The sequence below is a fragment of the Erinaceus europaeus genome, chromosome 3 (assembly GCF_950295315.1).
Source record: "Erinaceus europaeus chromosome 3, mEriEur2.1, whole genome shotgun sequence".
Classification (NCBI taxonomy): Eukaryota; Metazoa; Chordata; class Mammalia; order Eulipotyphla; family Erinaceidae; genus Erinaceus; species Erinaceus europaeus.
The window spans coordinates 123,964,618-123,991,918 of record NC_080164.1 but is presented as its reverse complement, the minus strand read 5'-3'; the positions used below and the strand labels follow the sequence as shown (position 1 = coordinate 123,991,918).

At 39.7% G+C, this 27,301-nt stretch overlaps 1 protein-coding gene and 1 non-coding gene across 5 annotated transcripts in view; both read right to left on the bottom strand.

Moving 5' to 3' along the window:
* Nucleotides 1–27,301, bottom strand: part of MTHFD2L (methylenetetrahydrofolate dehydrogenase (NADP+ dependent) 2 like) — a 158,481-nt gene that overhangs the window by 103,736 nt on the left and 27,444 nt on the right. For all 4 annotated transcript variants that reach the window (XM_007519803.3, XM_060187862.1, XM_060187864.1 and 1 more), the window contains 2 exons: nucleotides 26,472–26,624; nucleotides 23,992–24,099 (listed from right to left, as the gene is read on the bottom strand). In XM_007519803.3, coding sequence (XP_007519865.1) covers nucleotides 23,992–24,099; nucleotides 26,472–26,624 — 261 coding nt within the window. The remainder of the gene's footprint in view (nucleotides 1–23,991; nucleotides 24,100–26,471; nucleotides 26,625–27,301) is intronic.
* On the bottom strand, nucleotides 22,305–22,470 carry LOC132537754 (U1 spliceosomal RNA). The gene has a single exon (XR_009549207.1). It is a non-coding gene; the product is annotated as a U1 spliceosomal RNA (small nuclear RNA).

The window sequence follows — 27,301 nt, the reverse complement described above, 5'->3', positions numbered from 1 at the left end:
GAGATCCAAAAGGCTAACAAACATATGAAAAACTGCTCTAGGTCACTGATTGTCAGAGAAATGCAAATTAAGACAACACTAAGATACCATCTCACTCCTGTAAGAATGGCATACATCAAAAAGGACAGCAGCAACAAATGCTGGAGAGGTTGTGGGGACAGAAGAACCCTTTTACATTGCTGGTGGGAATGTAAATTGGTCCAGCCTCTGTGGAGAGCAGTCTGGAAAACTCTCAGAAGGTTAGACATGGACCTCCCATATGATCCAGTAATTCCTCTCCTGGGGTTATAACCCAATGACTCCATAACACCCAACCAAAAAGAGGTGTGTACTCCTATGTTCATAGCAGCTTAATTCATAATAGCTGAAACCTGGAAGCAACCCAGGTGCCCAACAACAGATGAGTGGCTGAGAAAGCTGTGGTATATTTACACAATGGAATACTATGCAGCTATCAAGAATAATGAACCCACCTTCTTGACCCATCTTGTACAGAGCTAGAAGGAATCATGTTAAGTGAGCTAAGTCAGAAAGATAAAAATGAGTATGGAATGATCCCATTCATCAACAGAAGTTGAGTAAGAAGATCTGAAAGGGAAACTAAAAGCAGGACCTGACCAAATTGTAAGTAGGGCACCAAAGTAAAAACCCTGTGGTGGTGAGGGGTAGACATGCAGCTTTCTGGGCCAGTGGGGGGTGGAAGTGGGTGGGAGGGATGGGTCACAGACTTTTGGTCGTGGGAATGGTGTTTATGTACACTCCTAGTAAAATGTAGTCATATAAATCACTAGTTAATTAATATGAGAGGGGAAAAATTAATTGTATCTCTCGAAGTTTTTTAAAACACAGACTGAATCTTTTTAATATATAGGCTGTGTATTTGATATGCGGACTCTCTCAAAAGCCTAGACCAAGTAGATTAGAAGCATCCAATAGCACAGCTATATACAAGATACTGGATACTGTACAGCAAACCATAACAAAAGGACTTTTCAAAGTTAACCCAATTAACAAATAATGTGATGATAACATTAACTATCGATTGTCTTTTTGAACCCTAAGACAGCAGGAACCTCATATCTCCACTATACAGCCTCTACTTCCCCCAGTCCTGGAACCCTTGGATAGGGCCCACTTTCCCGTATGCATCTCCCAGTCCAAACCAAATAATATTGCATCCGCCGATCACAACCTAACCAACGCAATGATTGCCACCTCAACATGCTTCACCTCAGACTGTGTCCAGAGACTTCACGTGTGGAATGACAACCCTTCAGCTTCATTACTCAGGTGAGACCTTTCCTTTTATAGTACACTCTAATTTCATCTCAGGTAGTTCACTTTCTAACAAAGTCCCATAACCTAGATATACACCAGTTTCTGTGAGAGAGAGCTTATGTTCACAGGTATCTATAAACTACTGCAAAATATATACCTGAAAGCAGAAGTACACTAGAGTTTGCAGTGAGTACCTCCCTAACACTTCCTCTCCACTATTCCAAGCTTGGGATCCATGATTGCTCAACAAATTGTTTGGCTTCGTATGTTAACTCTCTTTTCAATCACCAGGTTCCAGATGCCACCAGGATGCTGGCCAGGCTTCCCTGGATTGAAGACCCCACCAATGTGTCCTGGAGCTCAGCTTCCCCAGAGACACACCTTACTAGGGAAAGAGAGAGGCAGACTGGGAGTATGGACCGACCAGTCAACGCCCATGTTCAGCGGGGAAGCAATTACAGAAGCCAGACCTTCTACCTTCTGCAACCCTCAACGACCCTGGGTCCATGCTCCCAGAGAGCTAGAGAATGGGAAAGCTATCATGGGAAGGGGTGGGTTATGGAGATTGGGTGGTGGGAATTGTGTGGAGTTGTACCCCTCCTACCTTATGTTTTTGTTCATTAATCCTTTCTTAAATAAAAACTTAAAAAAAAAAAACACAGACTGAATCTTTTTAATATATAGGCTGTGTATTCGATATGTGGACTCTCTCAAAAGCCTAGACCAAGTAGATCAGAAGCAACCAATAGCACAGCTATATACAAGATACTGGGTACTGTACAGCAAACCCTAACAAAAGGACTTTTCAAAGTTAACCCAATTACCAAATAATGTGACGATAACATTAACTACCCATTGTGTTTTTGAAAACTAAGACAGCAGGAACCTCACATCTCCACTACAGAGCCTCTACTTCCCCCAGTCCTGGAACCCTTGGATAGGGCCCACTTTCCCGTATGCCTCTCCCAATCCGTATCAAATAATATTGCATCTGTGCCGATAACAACCTAATCAACACAACGATGGCCACCTCAACATGCTTCAGCTCAGATTGTGTCCAGAGACTTCACTTGTGGAATGACAACCCTTCAGCTTCATTACTCGGGTGAGACCTTTCCTTTTATAGTATACTCTAATTCCATCTCAGGTGGTTCACTTTCTAACAAAGTCCCAAAACGTTTCTGTGAGAGAGAGCATAAGTTCACACGTATCCATAAACTACTGCAAAATATATACCTGAAAGCAGAAGTACACTAGAGTTTGCAGTGAGTATCCCCCTAACACTTCCTCTCCACTATTCCAAGCTTTGAGTCCATGATTGCTCAACAATTTGTTTGGCTTTGTATGTTAACTCTCTTTTCAGTCACCAGGTTCCAGATGTCATCAGGATGCCAGCCAGGTTTCCCTGGACTGGAGACCCCACCAATGTGTCCTGGAGCTCCACTTCCCCAGAGACCCACCCTACTAGGGAAAGAGAGAGGCAGACTGTGAGTATGGACCGACCAGTCAATGCCCATGTTCAGCGGGGAAGCAATTACAGAAGCCAGACCTTCCACCTTCTACAACCCACAATGACCCTGGGTCCATGCTTTCAGAGGGATAGAGAGTCGGAAAGCTATCATGGGAGGGGATGGGATATGGAGATTGGGTGGTGGGAATTGTGTGGAGTTGTACCCCTCCTAACCTATGGTTTTGTTAATTTATCCTTTCTTAAATAAATAAAATTTAAATATATATATATTTAATTTTTATTTATATATAAATAAAATATAAATATAAAATATAATATATATTATATATAATATAATATATTTATAATATATATATAAAATATAAATATAAAATATAATATATATTATAAATATAAAATAATATAAATAAATAAAAATAAATATAAAATATAATATATATTTATAAATATATATAATACATAATATATATAATATATAATATAATATATAATATATATAAAATATAATATATATTTATAAATATATATATATATATTCCCTGTCCCCTCTCTCTTTATTCTACTTCTAGGATACTTAATATTCTGCTGCTGACTGACCTTCCTTTGGTCCACCCTTTTTCCCTCCCTCACTCCTTCCCTCCGTCCCTTCCTTCCTTACTGGATTGAGACACAGAGAAGTTGAAAGGGAAGGGGGAGATAGGGAGAGAGATAGACACCTGCAAACGTGCTTCACTGCTCGTGAAGTTTCTGCAGGTAGAGGCTTGAACCCCAGTCCTTGTGCACTGTAATGTGTGTGTTTAACCAGCTGTGCCACCACTTGCACTTGCTGTTGGCCTTTCTAGTGGTAGTGTTTCTTTAATCTTAGTTCTTCCTTCCCCTCAACTTGAATACTTCTATATCTTTGTCCTCAAACTCATATATTCTCTTTGCATATGCTTAGCTATGCTTGCATATGCATATCTTTATTCTACTGCATTATTCATCTCATTTGTTGAATTTTTCACCTTCAGAATTTGTTTGGGTCTTTTTAGAATTTCAGTGTATTTGCCAAAGTACTCAATCAGTCCATTACCATAATTTCTGATGTCACTGCATTGTGTTCCTAAATTTACATATAGCTCATTGGAGATTTTTCACACAATTTAAATCCTTTACCTGTTAAATTGCACCATTCCGTGACTTTGGTTTCAAATGCTGGACAAAGTGTTATTTTTCTATTTTTGTGATATCTTATTACAGTGATCTTTTTTCTTGGCATTTATGAAAAGTGACTTGGTCACTGGCCTCTGGATCTAAATTAGTTAACACCATTCTTATTTTAGCAAGAACCACTTTCATTCTAAGAGTGGAATGGATTGGTCATTAAGAGCTTTTCCTTTTGTTTACCAGAAGGTGGCACTGTGGCACAAATTTTTTCCCAGCTCCCCAATATCAGGATTCATCTTCCTCAGGTATAGTATAAAATGTTGTCCAGCCTTCCTTCAGAGGATGGAACATTCTCTACCGTTGTTGATCCAAGTTGAGGGCAAGGTCTTCTGGGGGCCCACAAAGGAGTGGGTCTATACTGTTCCAGACAGAGATGACTGGCAACAATGGAGAGGGGGATTTATTCGAGGTCTAGGCCCATCATGTCTCTTTGAGAATCTCAGGACGCCCTGACTAGGGACCTAGCTGATGGGGTGGCCTAATAGTGACTTTTAAAGAGTCATCATAAATGTATGCCAGTCTCTTGCCCTTGCAGTCCTTGCTTTGATAAGATTAGCTTTGGAGTGAGTGAGGGAAGTGTAATAGGAAGTAGGTAAGGAGGGTATCTAAGTGTAAGTAGACGCTATTTCTATTTCATTAGGAACTTTATACTGACTCAGTGCAGACTATTGTGTACTTTTGCTTTCAGGTATATATTTAGCCCTAATTTATGGATACATGTGAGCCTATGCCCTATCTCATGGTCTATATCTAGTTTTGGGACTTTGTTAGGAAGTGAACCACCTGGAATGGAATTAAAGAATCCTATGAAAGGAAAGGTCTAATCTGAGTAATGAAGGTGAAGGGTTGATATTTCATGCCTAACATCTCTGGACACAGTCTGAAGTGAAGCATGCTGAGGTGGTACTCGTTATGTTGATTAGGTTGGGTTCAGTGGATGCAAAATCATTTGGTGCCAATTAAGAGAAGCATGCAGGAAAGTGAGCCCCACCCTAGAGTTTCTAGGACTGGGAGAAATAAAGGCTCTACAGAGGAAGTGAGAGGTTCCTGACTTGAATCCACCTGCATAACAGATTTCAGGTTCAGGGGAAAAATAAAAAAATAGTATAGCCACAGGCCCTTTGGAATAGAACTGAAATATGCCCACTAGCTATCTACAGAATGGAGACCCCCCCCCCAACTCTTCATCTGCACTATTCCAGCCTTTAGGTTCATGATTGGTCAACAATTTGTTCGGCTTTGTATGTTAACTCTCTTTTCAGCCACCAGCTTGCAGACTTCCCTGGACAGACAACCTCACCAATGTGTCCTGGAGCTCCACTTTCCCAGAGCCCCACCCTACTAGGGAAAGAGAGAGACAAGCTGGGAGTTTGAATTGACCTGTCAATGCCCATGTTCAGCAGGGAAGCTTAACCTGGGTCCTGCGGCAAAGAAGTGGCTCGCTTCATTCCTGACCCACATCTTGGAATCTGAGTCTATGCCCAAAGTTTGGCGTCGTGCGAAGGTAATAGCGGTTTTGAAACCAAAGAAAGACCCAACACTGGCCGCCAGCTATAGACCAATTTCTCTCCTCTCCGTGTGTTACAAACTCCTTGAGAGGCTGCTTCTGTCACGTATTTCTCCTCTTACAGAGAAATTCCTATCACCCGCCCAAGCTGGTTTCCGCCCAGGAAGATCTACCTGCGAACAAGCCCTGGCCCTCTCAACTTACATTGAAAATGGATTCCAGAAGAATTTAAAGACGGGTGCTGTCTTTGTTGATCTCACAGCAGCCTATGACACGGTCTGGCACCGTGGTCTCCTAGTCAAGATCTCAAGATGCCTGCCTCCATGGGTGGCCAACACTATATCGTTTCTTCTCCAAAACAGAAGATTCCGGGTGCATCTGGGTGACAAGTCTAGCAGATGGAGACTTGTCTCAAGTGGCCTCTCCCAGGGCTCTGTTCTGGCTCCTACGCTATTTAATATTTACATCAATGACCTCCCAGAAACTTCTTCAAGGAAGTTCATCTACGCTGATGACATCTGCTGTGCAACTTAGGCATCCAAGTTTGACCTCCTTGAGGAAACACTCACAAAAGACATGTCTCTGATATCTGATTACTGTAAAAAATGGCGACTAATCCCTAGCACTGCAAAAACGTTATCATCTGTTTTCCATCTACACCATGCCTCGGCCTCGCGTGAGCTTAATGTGCAGCTTGACGATACGAGAATCCGGCATGAAGCCCAGCCAGTCTATCTTGGTGTTACTCTCTATCGCACTCTGTCATTTCACGAACATCTCATAAAAACTGTAGCAAAGGTGGGCGTGAGGAATAACATCATTGCAAGATTGGCCAGCTCCTCATGGGGCACGAGCGCTTCCACACTACGATCATCATCTCTGGCATTATGCTATTCCACTGCAGAATACTGTGCCCCAGTATGGTTCCGTAGCCCCCATGTCCACTTGGTCGATTCCAAATTATATTCCTCCATGAGGATAATTTCTGGAACCATCCGTTACACCCCGGTTCCATGGCTGCCAGTTCTTAGCAACATCGCCCCGCCAGATATTCGTCGGGATGCGGCATCATCTAAGTTCATTTCCCACTTCTACACTCGACCGGACCTGCCAATATACACAGATATCTTCGCCCACCCTGTCCAACGCTTGACGTCTCGTCATCCAATCTGGTCTCCTACACCTACACTGAACTTCTATGTTCCAGACGCTTGGAAACAGAGTTGGCAGTCAGCTGAGGTAAAGAACAAACACCTCATCACAGACCCCTGCAAGCGTCAACCCGGCTTTGACCTAGCACGTTATGTTTGGGCCCTCCTCAATCGCTATGGAACAGGCCATGGCCGGTGCGCCGCTATGTTCCATCGCTGGGGAGCCAGAGACGACCCGAACTGCCCCTGCGGCTACAGACAGACTATGACCCACATAGTCAACGACTGCCACCTCTCCAGATTCAAAGGAGGTCTCGAAACTTTACATCAGGCTCAACCTGACACTGTTGACTGGCTACGGAAGAAGGGCAAACGCTAGAAGAAGAAGAAGCAGGGAAGCAATTACAGACCCAGACCTTCCACCTTCTGCATCCCACAATGACCTTGGGTCCATACTCCCAGAGGGATAAAGAATAGGAAAAATATCAAGGGAGGGGATGGAATACGGAGTTCTGGTGGTAGGAAGTGTATGGAGTTGTACCTCTCTTATCCTATGGTTTTGTCAGTGTTTCCTTTTTATAAATAAAATTTAAAAAATAATAAAACATAAAAATAAATAAAATGAGATGATAGCAAAGTAGGATGAAATACCAGGTACCCAGTACATGGGGTTTTGGCTATGAAGATTGCCCAATGACTTGGTAAGGGTCTGATGGGAAGATCCCAACATTTCTGAGCTGTTTGTTACTCTTGACTTTCAGAACAGGCTGCATGAGACACTTTTCTTCAGATCTAACTGCATACTTCCCGTTCCTTTCCCATTCTCCAGCATCTGCATTCTCTCCTTAGGGACAACAAGTGAGTCTTCTACCTGTAGTCAGCATGATTGCACAGATACTCACTACCTTCACCTCCCACCTTCTCTGCCAAGAAAGTTACACTGGGCAGGTCACTGACTTCTCTGCTGTCATGAATTCAACTGATACTTCCCCACTCTGCCACTTTTTCTGTGACTCACTCCACCCTCTTTCAGGTGCATAGATGGATCTCTTGAATGTTCCAGTATGCTGTATACAGGCATCTCCCCCACACACACACACACAAGGGGTTTAAAGTACAGTTGCTGATATATAGGTATAACCTCTCATCTCCTCATAATAGTTGTCTGAAAGATACTCTGTAGTCTAGGATCTTTTCCCTTCTCCACCATCATATACCAAGACTCCACCTCATCTTTTCCCCTCCTTCCACAGAGTCCTTTGCTTTGGTGCAATATACCACAGAGGAATTTTCTTACTAGTGATAAAAGGTCAATTAATTGAAAGTCAAAGGGGAAAGGGAAAAAAGAGAAAGAAGGAGGAAAGGAAGAAAAAAGAAAGGAAGGAAGGAAGAAAAGAAAAGAAGGCACTGTCAGGATGTTGGCATCATTCCGAGAGAAGATAGATTCTTGATGAAGTTAGTTTTGCTTTTGCTTTAATCCCCTTTAACTGTGTTTCCAACTGCCCCATCCTTTCTCATCAATAAGTTATTTTCCATAAAGCAAGAAATGGGCTTATTGTTTAGGTCTTCAACTAGAAACATCTTTCTTATTAGAGGTGAGGTTTAACTTTTTTAAACTTTCACCCTGATTTCAAATCAATTCTTGACACAACACACCACAAATCACAACTTCTTTTCCCATCTCCAAATATCTGCTTCTACGTGTATCGACAGATAAAACAAAAGGAAAGATCACAGAATCTCATATGTAGGTTTTTTTCCCATCACTTTCTTTAGGAAAAGCCTAAGTTATTTCCAACACATTAGTTAAAAGATGGTCTGATTTAAAAGAAAAAGTCAGCACAACAGGATAGTACCTGAAGGAAAATATAAGTTTGAGTTCTATTTCAAGATAAATCTCTCCATACGCACAATATTTAGTTATTGAACCCAAATTTTATTTTCAATATTCTGAAATGTAATCTATCTCACAGAATTCCATAAAACACTTTTTAAACACCTATCTTAAATGTTAAGTAAATCAAGGCCCTCATATTTTAAATCTTTCTCTTTCTTGGGGTCATTAAAAAATCATAGCACCAATATACTTTAACAAACAAATGTATTTTATAGCAATGGTTTACTATTTTCTACTACAAAGAACTAGAATAGGGATGTTAACATTTTCTTTTGTTTAATCCTAGAAAAATGTTTATTTTCCCCACTTTTTACTTATAAACAGCTTAGTTCAATAAGTAAAAAAATAAAAAACAAACAAAAAATGATACTAAATACAGTAGATCTTACCTCCTAAACACATTTGGTGAAATTTTTTGTATTGAGACAAAAGTATATTTTTAGTTTTTAATGGTAATTTTGTAGTGATTTACAAAATTATAATAGGGGTATAGTTCCACACCACTCTTACCACTAAAGTTCTGTGCTCTCCCCTACGCCCCCAATGATAGCCACTATAGTTCTCCCAAGGTCTTAGATATGGGTTGACTATTTTTTTCTCAAGTTTATGTGTTTCAATTATCTATATTCCACATGAGTGAAATCATACAGTATTGTCCTTTATCTCCTTACTTCGCTAAGCATAATTGCTTCCAATTCTATCCATATTGTCCTAAAGTGCAAAATATCACCTTTTTTAATTGCTGTCTTTTGGATAAATACCTAGGAGTAGTGTTGTTTTCGCTGGGCTAGGTTGTTTTCGCCGGGCTGGCTTCACGGGCGGGTAACAGACGACCAGGGACTCATGGTTGAGCTGTAGGCAGTATCTCTTTATTCATGCAGGACGCAGCACAATCTAAGATGAGCTAAGCTAAACTAAAGGTAAAGTACTGTAAAACTCACAATGCTGTCTTTATATATACTTGCCAAGTAGGGTGGAAACAGGATGTGACATAGAGAGGGTGGAGAGAAAAGTGACTGGTGAAAATCAGAGTGTGACAAAGAGGGGGCAGATTAGGCGAGAATCCTATCTCTGAACCACAAATGCCCTGGAGGGAGGGTGGAACTTGTTAACAGTGGTTATGTAAATAGAATGAAGTGGTTATGTAAATAGAATAGTGTTAAGCAGGGGGGATTTAAACCAAATGAAACAGAAGGGGTCTCATGCATACCAACAGAGTAGTATTACTAGATCATAAGATATTTGACATTTGTATTTGTTTAAAAATTCTACCCACGAGAGAGACAGGCTGGGAGTATCGATCAACCTGTCTATGCCCATGTTCAGTGGGGAAGCAATTACAGACCCAGACTGTCCACCTTCTGCACCCCAAAATGATCCTAGGTCCGTGCTCCCAAAGGGATAAAGAATAGGAAAGCTATCAGGGTAGGGGATGGGATACGGAGTTCTGGTGGTGGGAATTGTGTGGAGTTGTACCCCTCTTATGCTATGGTTTTTGTCAGTGTTTCATTTTTATAAATAAAAATTTAAAAAAAAAGATTACAATAAAAGAATGACTACAATAAAATAAAATTCTCCCTACTGTTCTCCATTAACATCTGCACCAGTCTGCATTCCACCAGCAGTGAAGTAGAGTTCCTCTTCCTCCACATCCTCTCCAACACTTAATGTTTCCTTTTTTGTTCATGAAGGCCATTCTCCAGCTGTGAGGTAGAAATCTCAATGCGATTTTAATTTGCATTCCTCTAATGATGAATAAAGTGAAATATTTCCACATATGTCTGGGGACCATGTGTATCTCTTTTTTAGAGAAATATTCATATCTTCTGCCTACTTATTATGCTTAGTTGTCGTTGATGTTGTATGAGCTCATTATCCATATTTGATATCAACCACTTGTCAGATTTGTGGTATACAAATCTCCTCCCAGTTACTAGGTTACCTGTTTATCATTGTAAAATTTGCTTTTAATGTATAGAAGCTTTTTAATTTGATGTAGTCCTATTTATTTAAAGATGTTTTAGTTTCCCTTACCCATAGGGTTGAGTCTCCAAACACATCTTGGATGTTAAGTTCCTGATGTGTTTTACCGTTACATTCTATAGTTTCAGGTCTAATAGATCTTTGATTCATTCTGAGCTAATTTTGGTGCATGATGTTAAGCAGTGGTCTAATTTCATCTTATTTATTTACTTTTTTAGTGATTCAATATTAATTTCAAAATTATAAGGTAACAGGGGTATAATTCCCATAACGTTTGCACCATCAGAGTTCTGTGTTTCCATTCCTTCCACTGGAAACTGCAGTAGTTCTCCCAAGGTCACAGTTATGGGTTGACTTTATTTTATTTATTTTTTTAAATTTATTTATTGCAGAATTAATGTTTCACATTCGACAGTGAATACAATAGTTTGTACATGCATAACATTTCCCAGTTTTCTATAACTATCTATCTCTATCTACACATATAGGGAGGGGAGTACTCTTCCAGTACTACACTCCAGTTATAGACATAGGGTGTTTGTTTTTGCCCATTTTTTCTATAGTCCTGCCTTCACTTCCTTTCTCCCATCCAAGTAGTAACCAGGCCTGACTGACCCTGCTTAGCTTCCAAGATCAGATGAGATTGGGCATGTTCAGGGTGGTATGGCTGTAGACCCATCACTTCCTTTCTAAGTCACATCTATACCCATTACTACTTCTGGGTGTCCTTCCTTTTCTTCTCTCTCGGCTAAGAGAAATAGTGTCTGGCTTCTTCTATTTTCTAGATACACTTCCCTTTCGGTGATGGTATAAAAACAAGAGTCCTGGTGACAAACACTATGGGTCCCAGTGGAATTGGAATTCAGAGCCCTTTGGTATCCCCCTATCTTTTATCCTTCTGGGAGTAGGGACCAAAGTTCCTGTTGGGGTGCAGAAGGTGAAAGGTCTGGTTTCTGTAACTGCTTCTCTGTTGTACATGGGCGTTGGCAGGTTGATCCATATCCCCAGCCTGTTTCTATCTTTCCTTAGCTGTGTAGGACTCTGTAGAGGTGAGGTTCCAGGATACATTGGTGATGTCGTCCACCTAGGGAAGTCAGAATGGCTTCATGAAAGCATCTGCAATTTGGTGGTAGTTTCATTTTTCTGCATGTGTCTGTCCAGTTCTCCCAGCACCATTTGTTGAAAAGGCTTTCTCTTACCCATTTGACAGTTTTGGGTCCTTTGTGATAATATATATATATATATATATATATATATATATATATATATATATATATGTTTAGTTCTGAGCTTTCCATTGGTCCAACTGTCTATTTTTGTTCTAGTACTACACTATCTTAATTATTACTGCTTTGTAGTGTAAACTGAAGTCAGGAATTGTGATAGGTCCAATTTTCCTCTTCAGGTGTGCTTTGGGCTATTTGTATTGTTCTGTGGTTCCACATGAATTTTTGGATAAGTTATTCAATTTCCTTGAAACATATCATTAGGATTTTGATAAGGATTACACTGAGTCTATATATTGCTTTTGGCAGGACATCCATTTTAATGATACTTATTCTTCCAATCCATGAATAAGGAATGTTTTTCCATTTCTCTGTGTCACTCTCTATTTCTCTTAACAATGTCCTATAGTTTTCATTGTAAATGTCCTTCACCTCCTTTGTTAGATTTATTCCCAGGTATTTTATTTTTTAGGTATTTTATTTTTTTATTTTATTTGTAAAGAGAATTATTTCCTTCAAGTTCCATTCCTCTAAATCATCATTTGTGTAAAGAAATGCCACAGATTTATGAGTATTGGTTGTGTATCCTGCTACTCTCTGAACTTACTGATTTCCAGTAGTTTGTTTTGTTTGATTGTTTGGTTTTGTTTTTGTAGTCTTTGGATCATCTTAGTATAAAATCATGGCATCTACAAATAGTGCTAATTTACCTTCTTCCTTTCCAATGTGAATTCCTATGATATTTCTTTCTTGCCTGATTGCACTGGCAAGGACTTCTTGGACAATGTTGAATAGGAGTGGTAAGAGTGGATATCTTTGTTTAGTTTCTGATTTTAGGTGGAAATTTTTCAGTTTTTTTCCATTGAGTATGAGGTTAGTTATGGGTTTGTCATATATAGTCTTTATTATGTTAAGGAATTTTCCTTCCAATCCAATTTCTTACCATAAAGAATTAATTAGTATAGTCATGTGTACCTGGGCCTTTGTTCTTGAGAAGACTTTTGATTACTGCTTCATGAAATCATTTTACTTAAAGAACACTTATATACTCATGCTTAAAATAACTCAGGGTTGTTTGTTTGTTGTTGCTGTTTGCTTTTATTTTTCTGACACTGGGTTGTCACTTCTCCAGGTTGATTTTTTTTTTCAGATAGAGAGAGAATGGGGGGTGGGGCCCACTGGGGAAACAGCATAGTGGCTATGCAAAAGAATTCTTAGGCCTGAGGCTCTGAGGTCTCACGTTCAATAGCACCACTATAGACGAGCTGAGTAGTGTTTTGGTTCTCTCTCTTTGGCTCTTTATTATTGAAATAATAAATAAAAGAGAAAGACAGTGAGAATGGGAAAGACACCACAGCACTTGCCCCAGTGAAGCTTGCCCCAGTGCAGTGAGGGCTAGTTTCAAATCTGAATCAGGCAGAAGGCAGAACAAGTATCTTCCCAAGTGAGCTAACTTACTGGTCCTAACAAGCCAGGCTGTAATGATGTTGTATCTGGTCTAAATATGATTAGTCTTATTTGCTCTTTCTCAGTCTTTCAGTTACCTAACAAACTACTTAGGTAAATGACAAGTAATAGGATTTTACTTTTAATCAATCAACAGTAATTTTGAGATCTGTTTTTAAATATAAACCTCAAATTTCCTTTAAGAAAAACTTTAAGGAGAGCTGAATGAATCCACACCAACAATATCCCTAGATATTTTTTAAAAGTTGAGCCTGGATTTGACCACAAGGTGTTGAATTGAAATAAGACATCTGTTTATTTAACAAAGACAATATAAAAATAGACAAATGCATATCTAATAAAATTCTACACAGAAATAAAAATTATGCAAGAAGGAGTGCTTGGTACATGGGCAGAGAATAAAAGCAGCTTTTATTTTTTTATTTTTTATTTTGCTAAAGCTGTCAGAGAATGATGGAGGAGGTGCTATCTGACCAAAAACCAAAGGAAGGGAGAAAATAAATTACGGAAACAACTTGAAAAAAGAGAAGTGTTGTGAAGAAAAAAAAAGTGCAAAACTCTGACACATGAACATGTATAATGTGTTCAAGGAAAACGCTAAGGCAGTTGCCACCAGACAACAGAGATAAAGAGTGAGAATGGTTGGAAATGCGTTAGAAGAAGTAGTGCAGCTCAACACATGTAAGGTCTTGTATATCATGATAATGAATTTGGATTTTACTCTGTGGATCTGTTCTCTGTGTTGTGGGAAGCTATGTATGGATGACTGCATATGGGAGATGGACGAAGGGAGTGCCAAAAAATCATTTTATACATTTCATAGTTAAGAGGTAATGACTATTTGTTCTAGGCTCTTACTAGTGGAGGTGGTGATTTATTTACAATAAATAAGATATGGCATTGGGATGCATTGGATCGACCTTCTCGTGGTGCATCCCGTGAGTACCCATTCATTGGGGAAACTGACGATCCTTCCTAGCTGACTGAATCCACATGGATCCCAGTCACTTTCAAAGCCAGCAACAAGCAGCTCCTGACAGCTTTCAACCTGACGCTGTTGACTGGCTATGGAAGAAGGGCAAACGCTAGAAGAAGAAGATATGGCATGTGGAAGATAGGCAGAAGGAAGATGTGAGAACCTGGGCAAATTAGTGGTGGCACTTAACAATAAAGAAAAGGTAGTTGCCAATGTCCATGTCCAGCGGAGAAGCACTTACAGAAGTCAGATCTTCCACCTTCTGCTCCCCACAAAGAATTTTGGCCCAAGGGCCAGCCAGGTGGTGGTACACCTGGTTGTACACACATGTTACAAAGCGCAAGGACCTGGGTTTGAGCCCCTGGTTTCCACCTGCAGGGTGAAAGTTTTGCAAGTGGTAAAACAGTGCCGTAGGTGTCTTTCTGTTTCTCTCCCTCTCTATCACCCCTTTCCCTCTCAATTTCTGGCTGTCTCCATCCAGTAAATTAATAAATATATTAAAGAAAAAGATTTTTTAAAAAGAATTTTGGTCCATACTCCCACAGGGATAAAGAATAGTGAAACGTCCCATGGAGGGGATGGGATACAGAATTCAGGTGGGAATTACATGGAATTGTACCCCTCCTATCCTATAATCTTTTTTTTAAATTGTTTTATATTTATTTATATTATATTTATATATATTTATTTATTTTCCCTTTTGTTGCCCTTGTTGTTTTATTGTTGTAGTTAATGATGTTGTTGTTGTTGTTGAGGAGGGGAAGACAGAGAGGAGTAAAGATAGACACCTGCGGACCTGCTTCACCACCTGTGAAGAGACTCCCCTGCAGGTGGGGAGCCGGGGGCTCGAATCGGGATCCTTAAGCCGGTCCTTGAGCTTTGTGCCACCTGCGCTTAACCCACTGCGCTACCGCCCAACTCCCCTATCCTATAATCTTAAAAAAAATTACTTATAAATAATGAATAATAAAGAAACAAAAAAAAAAAGAAAAGATGTGAGGATAAACTTAAGAGTCAAGGTGAAGTTTGAAATGCTTACTGGTCATCCAAGTAGTGTTGTCAATTAAACAATAGATAAGCTGGTCTAGAGTATGGGGGTGGGGTGTATCTGGCATTTAATGATAAGGGTCTGGCAAGGATCACCCAGAAAATGTATGACAAAAAAATAATAATAAAAAAATTAAGGCCTAGTCTCATTCTAATGCTTTTAGTAGTTCTCTTCAATCCAAATGGAATTATAATCTTCTATTTTATTTTTTATTTGTTTTTTATTGTCGTTGATGTCGTCGTTGTTAGATAGGACAAAGAGAAATGGAGGGGGGGGAGATAGAGAGGGGGAGAGAAAGACACCTGCAAACGTGCTTCACCGCCTGTGAAGCGACTCCCCTGCAGGTGGGGAGCCACAGGCTGGAACCAGGATCCTTATGCCTGTCCTTGCGTTTTGTGCCACGTGCACTTAACCCGCTGCGCTACCGCCGGACTTCTGCATTATAATCTTTTTATAGATATTTTTAAAACAAACACTAAAGGTTCAACATAAAGTTCTTGATTTAATAATCCCTATGTTTGGATTATACAGCTATATTTTTTAAAGTCCCCACATGATTTTAGTGGATAGATCTGAGAATTACTGGACTACAAGCTTGAAAGAGTTTCTGATACAGAAACAGAAAGTGAGAAGAACCTGTCTGTAAGGGAAATAAATGCCAGACAAAGAATTAATTTGTACTCAACAGTAAGGGATAGGCCAATAAAATGTGACTATTTTAGTAGATTTAATCTTATAGATACTTGACCTGTTAGTCATTTTTTTTCTACCAGAAGTTCTTTGGGTGAAATTGGTGGCCCAAACACAGAAAGCACATATAAAAATTATTTATGATTATAAAATTATATGCTGATTATAAAAATTCAGCAAATATATATTCTGTACCAGTACATAAAAATTATTTGTGGTTGATTATGGGAACTCATTCTATACTACAGACATAGTATTTAACATTTGGAGGGACAATAAATAAACTTTCACTGACTCACTGTCTAGTTTAGCATTGTTAGCAATTATTGTTAAGCCCTGTACTAAATTTCAGAGGTACAAATCCCTGGGGGGCTGGGCAGTGATACACATAGTACTATACAGAAGGATCCGCTCAAGGACCCAGGTTTAAGCCCTCACTCCCTACCTGTAGTGGGGACACTTTATGAGCTGTGAAGCAGGTCAGCAGGTTCTATCTTCTCTTCCTCTGTCTATCTCCTTTTATCTGTGTCCTATCAAATAAATATAAAAAGAAGGGGAAAAAAGGCTACCAGGAGCAGTGGATTCATAGTGCTGGCACTGAGCACCCACAATAACTTTGAAAGAAATAAAAAGAAATCCCTATGATAGTTGTCATTGAGGAGATCATATATATTATGTGTGCGCAAAGGAGAGGGACAGAGAGAGACAATATCAGACAGGGTCAGTATTGTAATGGCAGCACATAAAACATGAAAAAGTTAGGAGATTTGGGCTGCATCTTGAATGACTGATGGGAGGTAGAAGAGGAGCTGGTGAGGGATGCAAAATAGCCTTTTGTGTAGAGGGAATAGGGAATATATGGCAAGGAGGAATTTAGAGATAAATTGCTTGGGGAACTGGGTATATGTTTGTATGGGCTTCAGCATAAAGTAAATGGGAGGAAGTGACAGGATGAAGAGCTGATAAGGCAGTTTGGAACACATCACAATATATTTGAGTGATGACTTGAATAAGCCAGTTTGTAGATACTAGAAAGGGAATACATTGTACTGGTAATAAAACAAGTTCCCAGTACTCTGAGGTCATGAGAAAAATATAGAAAAATGAGAAGAAAACAATTTGAAGTTCACTTTACTTTTTTTTCCTCCTCTCCAGGGTTATCGCTGGAGCTCAGTGCCTACACTATGAATACACTGCTCCTGGAGGCCATTTTTCCCATTTTTGTTGCCTTTATTGCCCTTGTTGTTGTTATTATTGTTGTTGTTATTGCTGTTGTTGTTGAATAGGACAGAGAGAAATAGAGAGGAGGGAAAGACAGGGGGTGGGGTGGGGGTAGAAAGACATGATATGATCTAAGTATGATGCTTTCCAGATATGAGTTGACTAAATATAGGAGACACTAAAAATGAAACAGTGTTCCTATTATTCAGTTTTAAAAAATAAGGCCAGAGGAAACATTGGTTTTTTTACAACTGCCTTCCACCAGGCAATCTTAAAGGTATAACTCAGTAATGTCAAATCACAGAAAGACATCACAAAACATAATATCCTCAATGTCTTATCATATGTACTTTTTATCACAGGGTAGTAGAATGGGAGGAGCATTGGTAAGTTACTGGTTTATCATTCTCCCTGCCCCAGTTTGACAATGGTTCATTCCAGAGAGGCACCAAACATCCCACTCCACTCTTGCCAACAAGACCGAGTCTTGGTCTTCGCTGTATGATCAATTTGTGTGACTTCTACATTCCTAGGCGTTCCTATTTGGCGCCTGCCTCTCTTGGAAACCTGAGATGCTTAGCCCAATCTGGCACTGTGATGAGTTTAATCACACATACCATTCACATTACGTTGCACTGCCTGAAACATTCACTCCTATAATACTTACTACCTGAAGGTACTTCCTGAAGGTGGGAGATAATGCTCTCAGGCTTTCAAAAAAAAATGTTCATTTTCACAGTGGAGCCAATTTTCATAAAGGAAAGGCATTTTTCACTGGCCAAATAGCTTGTGGCTCTCCATGTAAATAGGCTACCCCTTGAATGTCAAATACTTGATTGTATAAAGCTGTAACTGAAGGGAGGCTCTGCAAAAGCAGAGCAATATTACAAGCATAGTGCTTTGAAAAAGCAGCATCCAAAGATGAACTGTAAAGATGACAATCTGCTACTTTTTGGAAACAAAGAAGTCTTTTTCACCATGCAACTCATGGTGTCTTGTGAAGAATAAATACTGAGTGAAGACTGTCTGAGCAAAGTAAAAAACATCCCCATAGACAAATATTGACCATTTAAAATTGCCTTTACAAACTTCAGCATTTTAGGGGCTGAGCAAGAGTGCACTGGATAAAATGCATACATTACCATATACAAGGACCCAGGTTCCAGCCCCCAGTTCCTACCTGCAAGGACATATGTGCTCATATGGGGCCATCTATTTAAAGAAGATATTCTGCCAAAGAATACAAATTATGCAGAATGAAACTTACTCTAAATTTTTAAACTCAAATCAAAACCTGTATTCCTTTGGTGATAATTAATAACCATGACAACTGGGTCTTTAAAAAACCATGTTTAGGGAAATTGAAGAACTTCCCTTGTACTTCCTCACGGTATAGCTGAAAATATCCATGGTATTCAGTTTTATTCTGAGAGAAGGTAACACTGAGTCAGTTATAAAGAAGTTAAATGAATACACAGTGAACACAGTAACACTCCTATCCTAATGGTGAATCTCACAGCAAGAGGGTCTCTACTGTAAATCTATGCCCCATTCATATGCATGCCAATTTGTATTTTGTCCTGCTGAATAGTTATAATTCAAGTCACTCATATGTGTAGGTCATCCTTGCACATCACCAAGACTGCAAGTTCTGAGAGGACAGAAATTGTAAACTTTTCTCTATAAAATTCACAGTAGCTCAAGTGGCATGTTACAAAGCATGGCAAGCCCCTAGCACAAGGTAAGTTTCCTGCAGTATCCTGTTGTGTTTAGAATCATCATAGATCCTTCCCTTTAAGATCTGAGCACATTCCCAATCCTCTAGATATTGGAATTAAAAGTAACTTTTTCTCACAAAACACTGGGGTCCATGTTGTAAGTAATGAGGTCTACAAGCCGCTCATGAGTAGATACATATTAATTAGGCTAAATGAGAGTATAGCTATTTTTCTTCCAGCACAACTACCTTCAGGTTTTCAACACAAACACACAGTTAGGTATCTGAATTTCCTCCTAAGGCAGTAAATGCTCAACATTTTAAATACCAACAGAGCATGTTCTATAGGTAGAATTTGCCAAATAAACCCTCCTTCATTATCTCCATGAACAGTTCACATGCAAATAACTACTGCTGTAATAGATATGGATATCTGAAATATTAATTCCTCCTAACCTCCAAACTGTCAGTAAATAGGACTGAACAATTCATTACATTAATCATATTATTTCACTATACTCCTATTAAATATGTAGCAGATTAAGCAGCACCATGTTTCAAACTGTCCAATATTGTCTTAAATATAATCTATTATTTTTTGAATGCTGTAATTGTAAAGGTACTCAAATGTCACAAAATATCTTAACTCTTTTTCAGCCACCAGCTTCCAGATGCTATCATGATGCCAACCGGACTTCCCAGGGCAGACTACCCCTCCAGTGTGTCCTGGAGCCCCGCTTCCCCAGAGCCCAGCCCCACTAGGGAAAGAGAGAGGCAGACTGGGAGTATGGATCGACCTGTCAATGCCCATGTTCAGTGGGGAAGTAATTACAGAAGCCAGACCTTCCACCTTCTGCACCCCATAATGACCCAGAGGGTTAAAGAATAGGAAAGCTATCAGGGGCGTGTCAAGGTACATGGGGGGGGGGTGTGGGAACTAGGCAAGAGTGAGCTCTCTAAAGGGGTCTTCCAGCATATCTTGGCAGCGGATGATACACAAACCTCTTTAGGGTCCCATTGCAGGGAAGGGAACATCTTTATTGACACAGTTACAAATTTATAAAGGGGTAGCTGTGCAGGGGAAGCAGTCTGCTGGCCAATGAGGTCAATACCTCCTTATAAGGGAAAAGAGAGCAAGGCAATGAGAAGGTATGGATGGTGATACAGGACCAGGGAAATAGAAATATAAGGAAGGCGAAGCCCACCAGAAAGGGGGGAGAGGTGGATGATGTGGCGAAACTGATAGGATGGTTGGAATTCCCCCGCATACTCTTGCCACATCTTGCTCAACCACATGCCAAAGGGAGACTGACAGACAAACTTGGGCAGGGGGGGAGTCAGCCATCCATGCTCAAGCACACATATGACCCATAGGGAGGGGATGGGATATGGAGTTCTGGTGGTGGGAATCATGTGGAATTGTAGCCCTCTTAGCCTATGGATTTGTCATGTCAGTGTTTCCATTTTATAAATAATAGTAATAATAATAATAAAATATTCATATAGACATGAGGTGTAAATAACTGGTATTATAACTAATCCTATTTTAACTCAATTTTCTTCATACATCCACGGAAGAATACATCATAGCATGAAGGACATGGAAATGTATTTATAAAGTTGCTATGTTTGTTTTGCAGAGGTAGGTCTTCTTCTACATCATTTCACCACTCTGGACCACTTTTCCATTCAGAGCTATAGAGAGAAACCACAGCACTGGAGCTTCCTCCAATGCCATAGCAACTCCCATGTGGCCAGAATTCAAAACTGGGCTATTGTGCATGATAAGGAACATACCCTAACCAGTGAGTTATCTCTCCAATGGTCCCGAAATTTAACATGTTTTATGAGATAACAATGTCCAACTTAGAAATGCATGAAGGATAAGTTAATTCTACACCTTAGCTTTTTAAAAAAAATTTTATTTATAAAAAGGAAACACTGACAAAACCATTCCTTAGCTATTTTACAGACACATGTTTGTTTCTAAAATCCAAAACATAGCATGTATTGATATCTTTAAGAAATAACATATAATGTAAAATACATTTTAGAGTATAAGGCCATATTTCTAAAATAAATACTTTATAAATTCTGAAATTATGTCAATTATTGGAACAAAGAATAGTTGTTTGTTTGTTTGTTTTAGGACAGAGGGAAATTGAGATGGGAGAGAGAAATAGAGACACCTCCTAACCCCATATAGGTAGGGTGTGGGGGACTGAATCCAGGTCCTTGTGCATCTTAAAGTGTGTACTCAACTGGGTAAGCTACCGCCTGGCCCCTCAAAGAATAGTTTTGATCCAAGAAAAAGTAAAGACCAAACCCACCAAAAAATAAACTTCCAAGAAGGTAAATAATATAATTAACCTGGAATTATGTTATTCTAAACTGTATGGTTTATGAACACAAGATTATGATAAGTACAATAATGATAGCACTGGCCACAGTCCACAGATGCAAAGTTTAACTAAATTTATTGTGCGAGTCACTGCCACTAGTGCTTTACATGCCCAGTGATGGGGATGTAATATCTCATTTTACAATGAAGGAAGTAGAGACTTACACAGACAAAGTTACTAGTCAAAGGTCCTGAGAACAAGTAAAGGAGTCTCACTCCTGATCTGTCCTCCAAGCCATGCAGTCAGTCCCCAGCTCTGGCTTCCCTACTTCCTCGTGTGTCTCATGGTCTGGGTATCAGTAGAGGTCACCTTTCTAGCTTCAAAATGTGAGGCGTATTTTGAAACACTAGAATTATTGAAAACTGAATAACATGAGAAAGTGTGAGGGCCGGGTGGTGGTGCACTTGGTTGAGCACACATGTTACAGTGCTCAAGGACTCAGGTTCGAACCCCTGGTGCCCACAAGAAGGGGGAAAGCTTTGCAAGTGGTGAAGCAGGACTGCAGGTGTCTCTTTGTCTCTCTCCCTCTCTATCAACCCATCCCCCTTAATTTGTGGCTGTCTCTATCCAATAAATAAATAAAGATAATTTTAAAATTAAAAAAAGAAAATGCTATTAAAGGTGTAGAGCTATAAGAAGCTCTCCATTATATTATTGGTGGAAATAAAATGCTGAAAAAGAAGAAAAAAACTGTTTATGGCTTTTAGTCAAATTTTCTAAATAAAAATGGTATTCCTGGGTATTCTTTTCTTGTTCATATGTGGCCTTGCTTGACATAGAAACTATCACATAAAGACAAATATAAATCAATGTCTTTACCATACCTAAAAAGATTAATAAGCACTAAGTGAGCGATTCAAAAGCGAACAGTAGAACTTGAAATACAACTTCATAGATAATTATCGATAGCACCAGACTTGACCTTCCAAAGAGCTTCTCAACCCAAGTCTTTTTAAAGCTACCTGGAGTTACTAACAGGTCCTGGTTTACTAAGATTCATGTATACATTTTGATTTGTGGTAACATTTAATTTCTTTTTTTATTCTTTATTTTTATTATTGTAACAGGGGAGAGTGTGCACGCAATCCCCCACTAACACAAATTATGCAGCAATCGAGTTTCCCATATTTGGGGAAATCGCAGGGGTCAACAAATTCCAAGTGCAATGGACAAGTCTCACCCTGGGAAAACCACCGGCCTGATTATGGTTTCTCCTCTACTAGGTAATATATAATTTCTTAGGGATAAGAAGAAAATATACATGGCATATTTATTGTCACTGGTGTTATTTTCCCACATGGTTTTGTGACTTACAAAAATTACTTTAAGGGCCTGGCAGTGGCACACTGAGTAGAACACACATATTACCATTCAAGCCCACAGTCCCCACCTGCAAAAGGGAAGACTCGCAAACTGCAAAGCAGTACTGCAGGCATGTCTCTTTCTCTCTCCCTCTCTATCTCTTCTCTTCTCTCCTCTCAATTTCTTTTTGTCTTTATCAACAGCAACCACCAAAAATAAAGAAAGAAGGAAAGAAATAAAGAAAGAAATATATAAAAATGATAAAGGGAAAAATAAGGGCACCAGGAGCAGTCAGCTTATTGTGCAGGCACCAAGCCTCAGCAAAAACCTTGGTGACAATAAAAATTTTTAAATTTTACTTCATGGGCCAGCACACCTAGAGAGTATGCCTGCTTTGCCATATGTGAACCCCAGGATGCTTCTATGCTGAAGTGACATTCCCATTCACTCTCCCTCTGCTCTCCTCCTCCCCCTTTTCCTCTCCTATCTGAAAAAGTTAGGCGATAGCAGCAAAACTCTAGTGACGATTAAAAAAAAAGGGGGAGTCGGGCTGTAGCGCAGCGTGTTAAGCGCAGGTGGCGCAAAGCACAAGGACCGGCATAAGGATCCCGGTTCGAACCCCGGCTCCCCACCTGCAGGGGAGTCGCTTCACAGGCGGTGAAGCAGGTCTGCAGGTGTCTATCTTTCTCTCCTCCTCTCTGTCTTCCCCTCCTCTCTCCGTTTCTCTCTGTCCTATCCAACAACGACGACAACAATAATAACAACAACAATAAAACAACAAGGGCAACAAAAGGGAATAAATAAATAAAATAATAAATAAATAAAATTTTTTTAAAAAGGTATTTTTCATATGTATTACATCAATAAATACAACTATTTGAACATTTAACATTAAAAAACTGGGGCTTCACTAAGGTTAATAACGCCATTCAGGTAGTCGGGTGGTAGTGCGGGTTAAGCACGCATGGCATGAAGCACAAGGACCGGCGTAAGGATCCTGGTTCGAACCTCTGACTCCCCACCTGCAGGGGAGTTGCTTTACTGGTGGTGAGGCAGGTCTGCAGGTGTCTATCTTTCTCTCCCCCTGTCTGTCTTCCCCTCCTCTCTCCATTTCTCTCTGTGCTATTTAACAACAACGACATCAACAATAACAACAATAATAACTACAACAGCAATAAAAAACAAGGGCAAGAATAGGGAAAATAAAAAAATAAATATAAAAAGATACCGCCATTAAATTTAAATATCTGTATTTAAGTTTACTGTATTTAGTTTAAATATCTATACCAAATGTGTGTGTGAGGTGCTCATGACATGAAATGAGGACTGCAGGAAACCATTATTTGCAAAACCCCACAAAAATGCTAAGTTGTATTCTGACTTCAAATATCTTGATGGTTTTAAGAAGAAATTGCTGAGAGGAAATAGAATCATCAAGGTCCTACCTACCTCCTGGCCGCTCGTGCTCGCCGTCAGTGTGTAGAAGCATGGCGATGGGCATCCCGACATTCTTGGATCTTCCAGCCACAACCACATTTTTCCCAAATGTTTCAATTCCTTAAAAAAAGAGTTTGATGTGAATGAAAATTTAACAACAAGAAGCGAATTAAACATATGTACAGTTAATTTAAGCATTCTTAACATCTAATTAAATTTGGATCATAGAGCAGCTTTACCATAATGAACCTCCCTCCATTATTTATAGTTTTTTTATTTAAATTTTTTATATAAATAGTTGTCTTATACTTACTGGATATTTTACTTCTTCTGACTATACCTCCACTATAAAGTCTACAAATATTTTCAAGTCGCCATAAACTTACTTTTAAATATTGATACTCACATGAGTAATTGTAAGTGTATCTTCCCACACAAAGACCCTTAGTTTCATCTGCTCTATTCTTATCTTTAAGTACCGGATTATTAAACAATTTGTCTTGATACATATTTTTTTCTTTTATTATTATTATTATTTTTTTGCCTCCAGGGTTATCGCTGGGGCTCGGTACCTGCACTATAAATCCACTGCTCCTGGAGGCCATTTTTCCCTTTTTGTTGCCCTTGTTCTGCCTGTTGTATTTGTTATTGTTGTCATAGCTGTTGTTGGACAGGACAGGGAGAAATTGAGAGAAGGGAAGACAGAGGGGAGGAAAGAAAGCTAGACACCTGCAGACCTGCTTCCCTGCTCGCAGAGTGTGCCCCTGTAGGTGGGGTCCTTACACCTGCCCTCAGGCTTTACACCATGTGCGCTTAACCCACTGCGCTACCATCCAGCCCCCCTCCTTTATATCTTAATGCTTTTCAGCCACCAAGTTGCAGATGCTACCATGATGCCAATCTGACTTCCCTGGGCAGATAACCTCACCAATGTGTCCCGGAACCTCAGCTCTCCAGAGCTCTGCCCCACTAAGGACAGATAGAAACAGGTTGGGGATATGGATGGATCTGCCAAGTCCATGTTTAGGAGAGAAGCAATTACAGAAAGAAGCCAGACCTTCTACCTTCTTCATTCCATAAAGAATTTCGGTCCATGCTCCCAGAGGGATAAAGAACAGCAAAGCCTCCAATGAATGAAGGGGGCAGAATACAGAACTCTGGTACTGGGAATTGTATGGAATTGAACCCCTGTTACTTTACAATCTTGTCAATCATTATTAAATCACTAATAAAAATATTAAATAAAGAAGGTGGGTAATGAAAAAAAGAATTAGAAATGTAGAAATTTAAACTATATCATCAAATATTGTACAGTGGTCAAAGTATAGCAAATTCAAGCTTAATTTGCAATAAAACGTTGAGCGAATCTAGGACAAAATAAAACAGATAAAAGAAGTATTTTTCTCTTTCTTTCTTTCTTTCTTTCTTTCTTTCTTTCTTTCTTTCTTTCTTTCTTTCTTTCTTTTTTAAAAACTGGTATGTTGAATCCACAGGGGAGAAACACACACCTTATAGAGTAAGAAAGGCATGAAGGATAAGACTTGCACTTTAGCTCTTTGGGATAGAGTCTCTTCATAGGTAAAAAGAGAAGATAAAACTAAGGGTTTTCCAAGTACTCTCCAAGAGTATAATTCTGCAGTATCTATACTGAAAGTTTTTTTCTCTCAGGTAATAAACAGAAGATTAGAAAGAAGTCTAAAAAAGAAGGATAGTGGCTGGGTGGTAGCACACACAGTGAGTGTTCATGTTACCATGCATAATGGCCCAGGTTCGAGTCCCTGTCCCCACCTGCAGGAGGGAAGCTTCAAGATTGGTAAGGCAGTGCTGCAGCTATCTCTCTTTCTCTCTCCCCCTTTATCTCCCCTCTTTCATCTCATTTCTTTTTATCTTATCAAGTAAAAAACAAAGTAAATATTTTTTTTAAAAAAAGTAGAGGGGGTCGGGCGGTGGCGCAGTGGGTTAAGCGAACGTGGCGCAGAGTGCAGGGACCGGAGTAAGGATCCAGGTTCGAAACCCCGGCTCCCCACCTGCAGGGGAGTCGCTTCACTGGCGGTGAAGCAGGTCTGCAGGTGTCTAACTTTCTCTCCCCCTCTCTGTCTTCCCCTCCTCTCTCCATTTCTCTCTGTCCTATCCAACAACGAACAACATCAACAATGGTAATAATAATAATAACCACAATGAGGCTACAACAACAAGGGCAACAAAAGGAGGAAAAAATGGCCTCCAGGAGCGGTGGATTCATGGTGCAGGCACCGAGCCCAGCAACAACCCTGGAGGAAAAAAAAAAAAAAGTAAAGGGATAAGTCTACTGTTTGGAAAATTCACTTGTTACAGGATGCAGTAGTGGTTACCTGTCCCTCATTTTACTTTCCGGCTACAGATTGAATTTGTATGGTTTATCACTGACTTTCATTTCATTGGCATCAAGTGGTCTTATCAAGACAATAAATGTTCACCTAGCACCTACTTCCTACAAAGCATCAGTTACTAACCTGTTCTTCTGATGATTTCCCACACAGCGCTGGCAGTGGCAGGTATGAGACAATGCTGATCAAGACACAGTCTTCCAATATTGACAATATGGAATCCATCTACATCTTTCTCAGGAGTAATTCCATTGCATATAGTTCGTTCATCCACATGGTCTGAAAAGTAAATAAAATCATTCTAATTTTACAATTGCTACTTATTCTAAGGTTTTTAAGAATCTGAGGACCTACTGCCAGGTCACCACTCCTCCTCCTCCTCCTCCTTTTTTTCTTAATCAGAGGACTACTCAACTCTGTATTACAGTGGTGGCAGGGGTTGAACCTGGGACCTCTAGTATCTTGAGATGAAAATGAAAGTCTGCTACATAAATCACTGTGCTATTTCCCAACCCCCTAACCAGGCCACATATTGATTTAATTTGTTTTCAGTAAAGGAGTGAAGTCATTGCTATATTTATTTTCTTGCCACCAAAATATTAGTCAAAATGCTCTTGCCTAGTGGTTGTAATTTACATCCATAAAAGTATATGAAATCAGGAGTTGGGCGGTGATGCAGCAGGTTAAGTGCAGGTGGCGCAAAGCGCAAGGACAGGAAGAAGGATCCCGGTTCAATCCCCCAGCTCCCCACCTGTAGAGGAATCGCTTCACAGGCAGTGAAGCAGGCCTGCAGGTGTCTAGCTTTCTCTCCCCTTCTCTGTCTTCCCCTCCTCTATTTCTCTCTGTCCTATCCAGCAACAACATCAGTAACAACAACAATAAGAACTACAACAATAAAACAAGGGCAAAAAAAAAGGAATAAATAAATAAATAAATATTTAAAAAGTATATGAAAT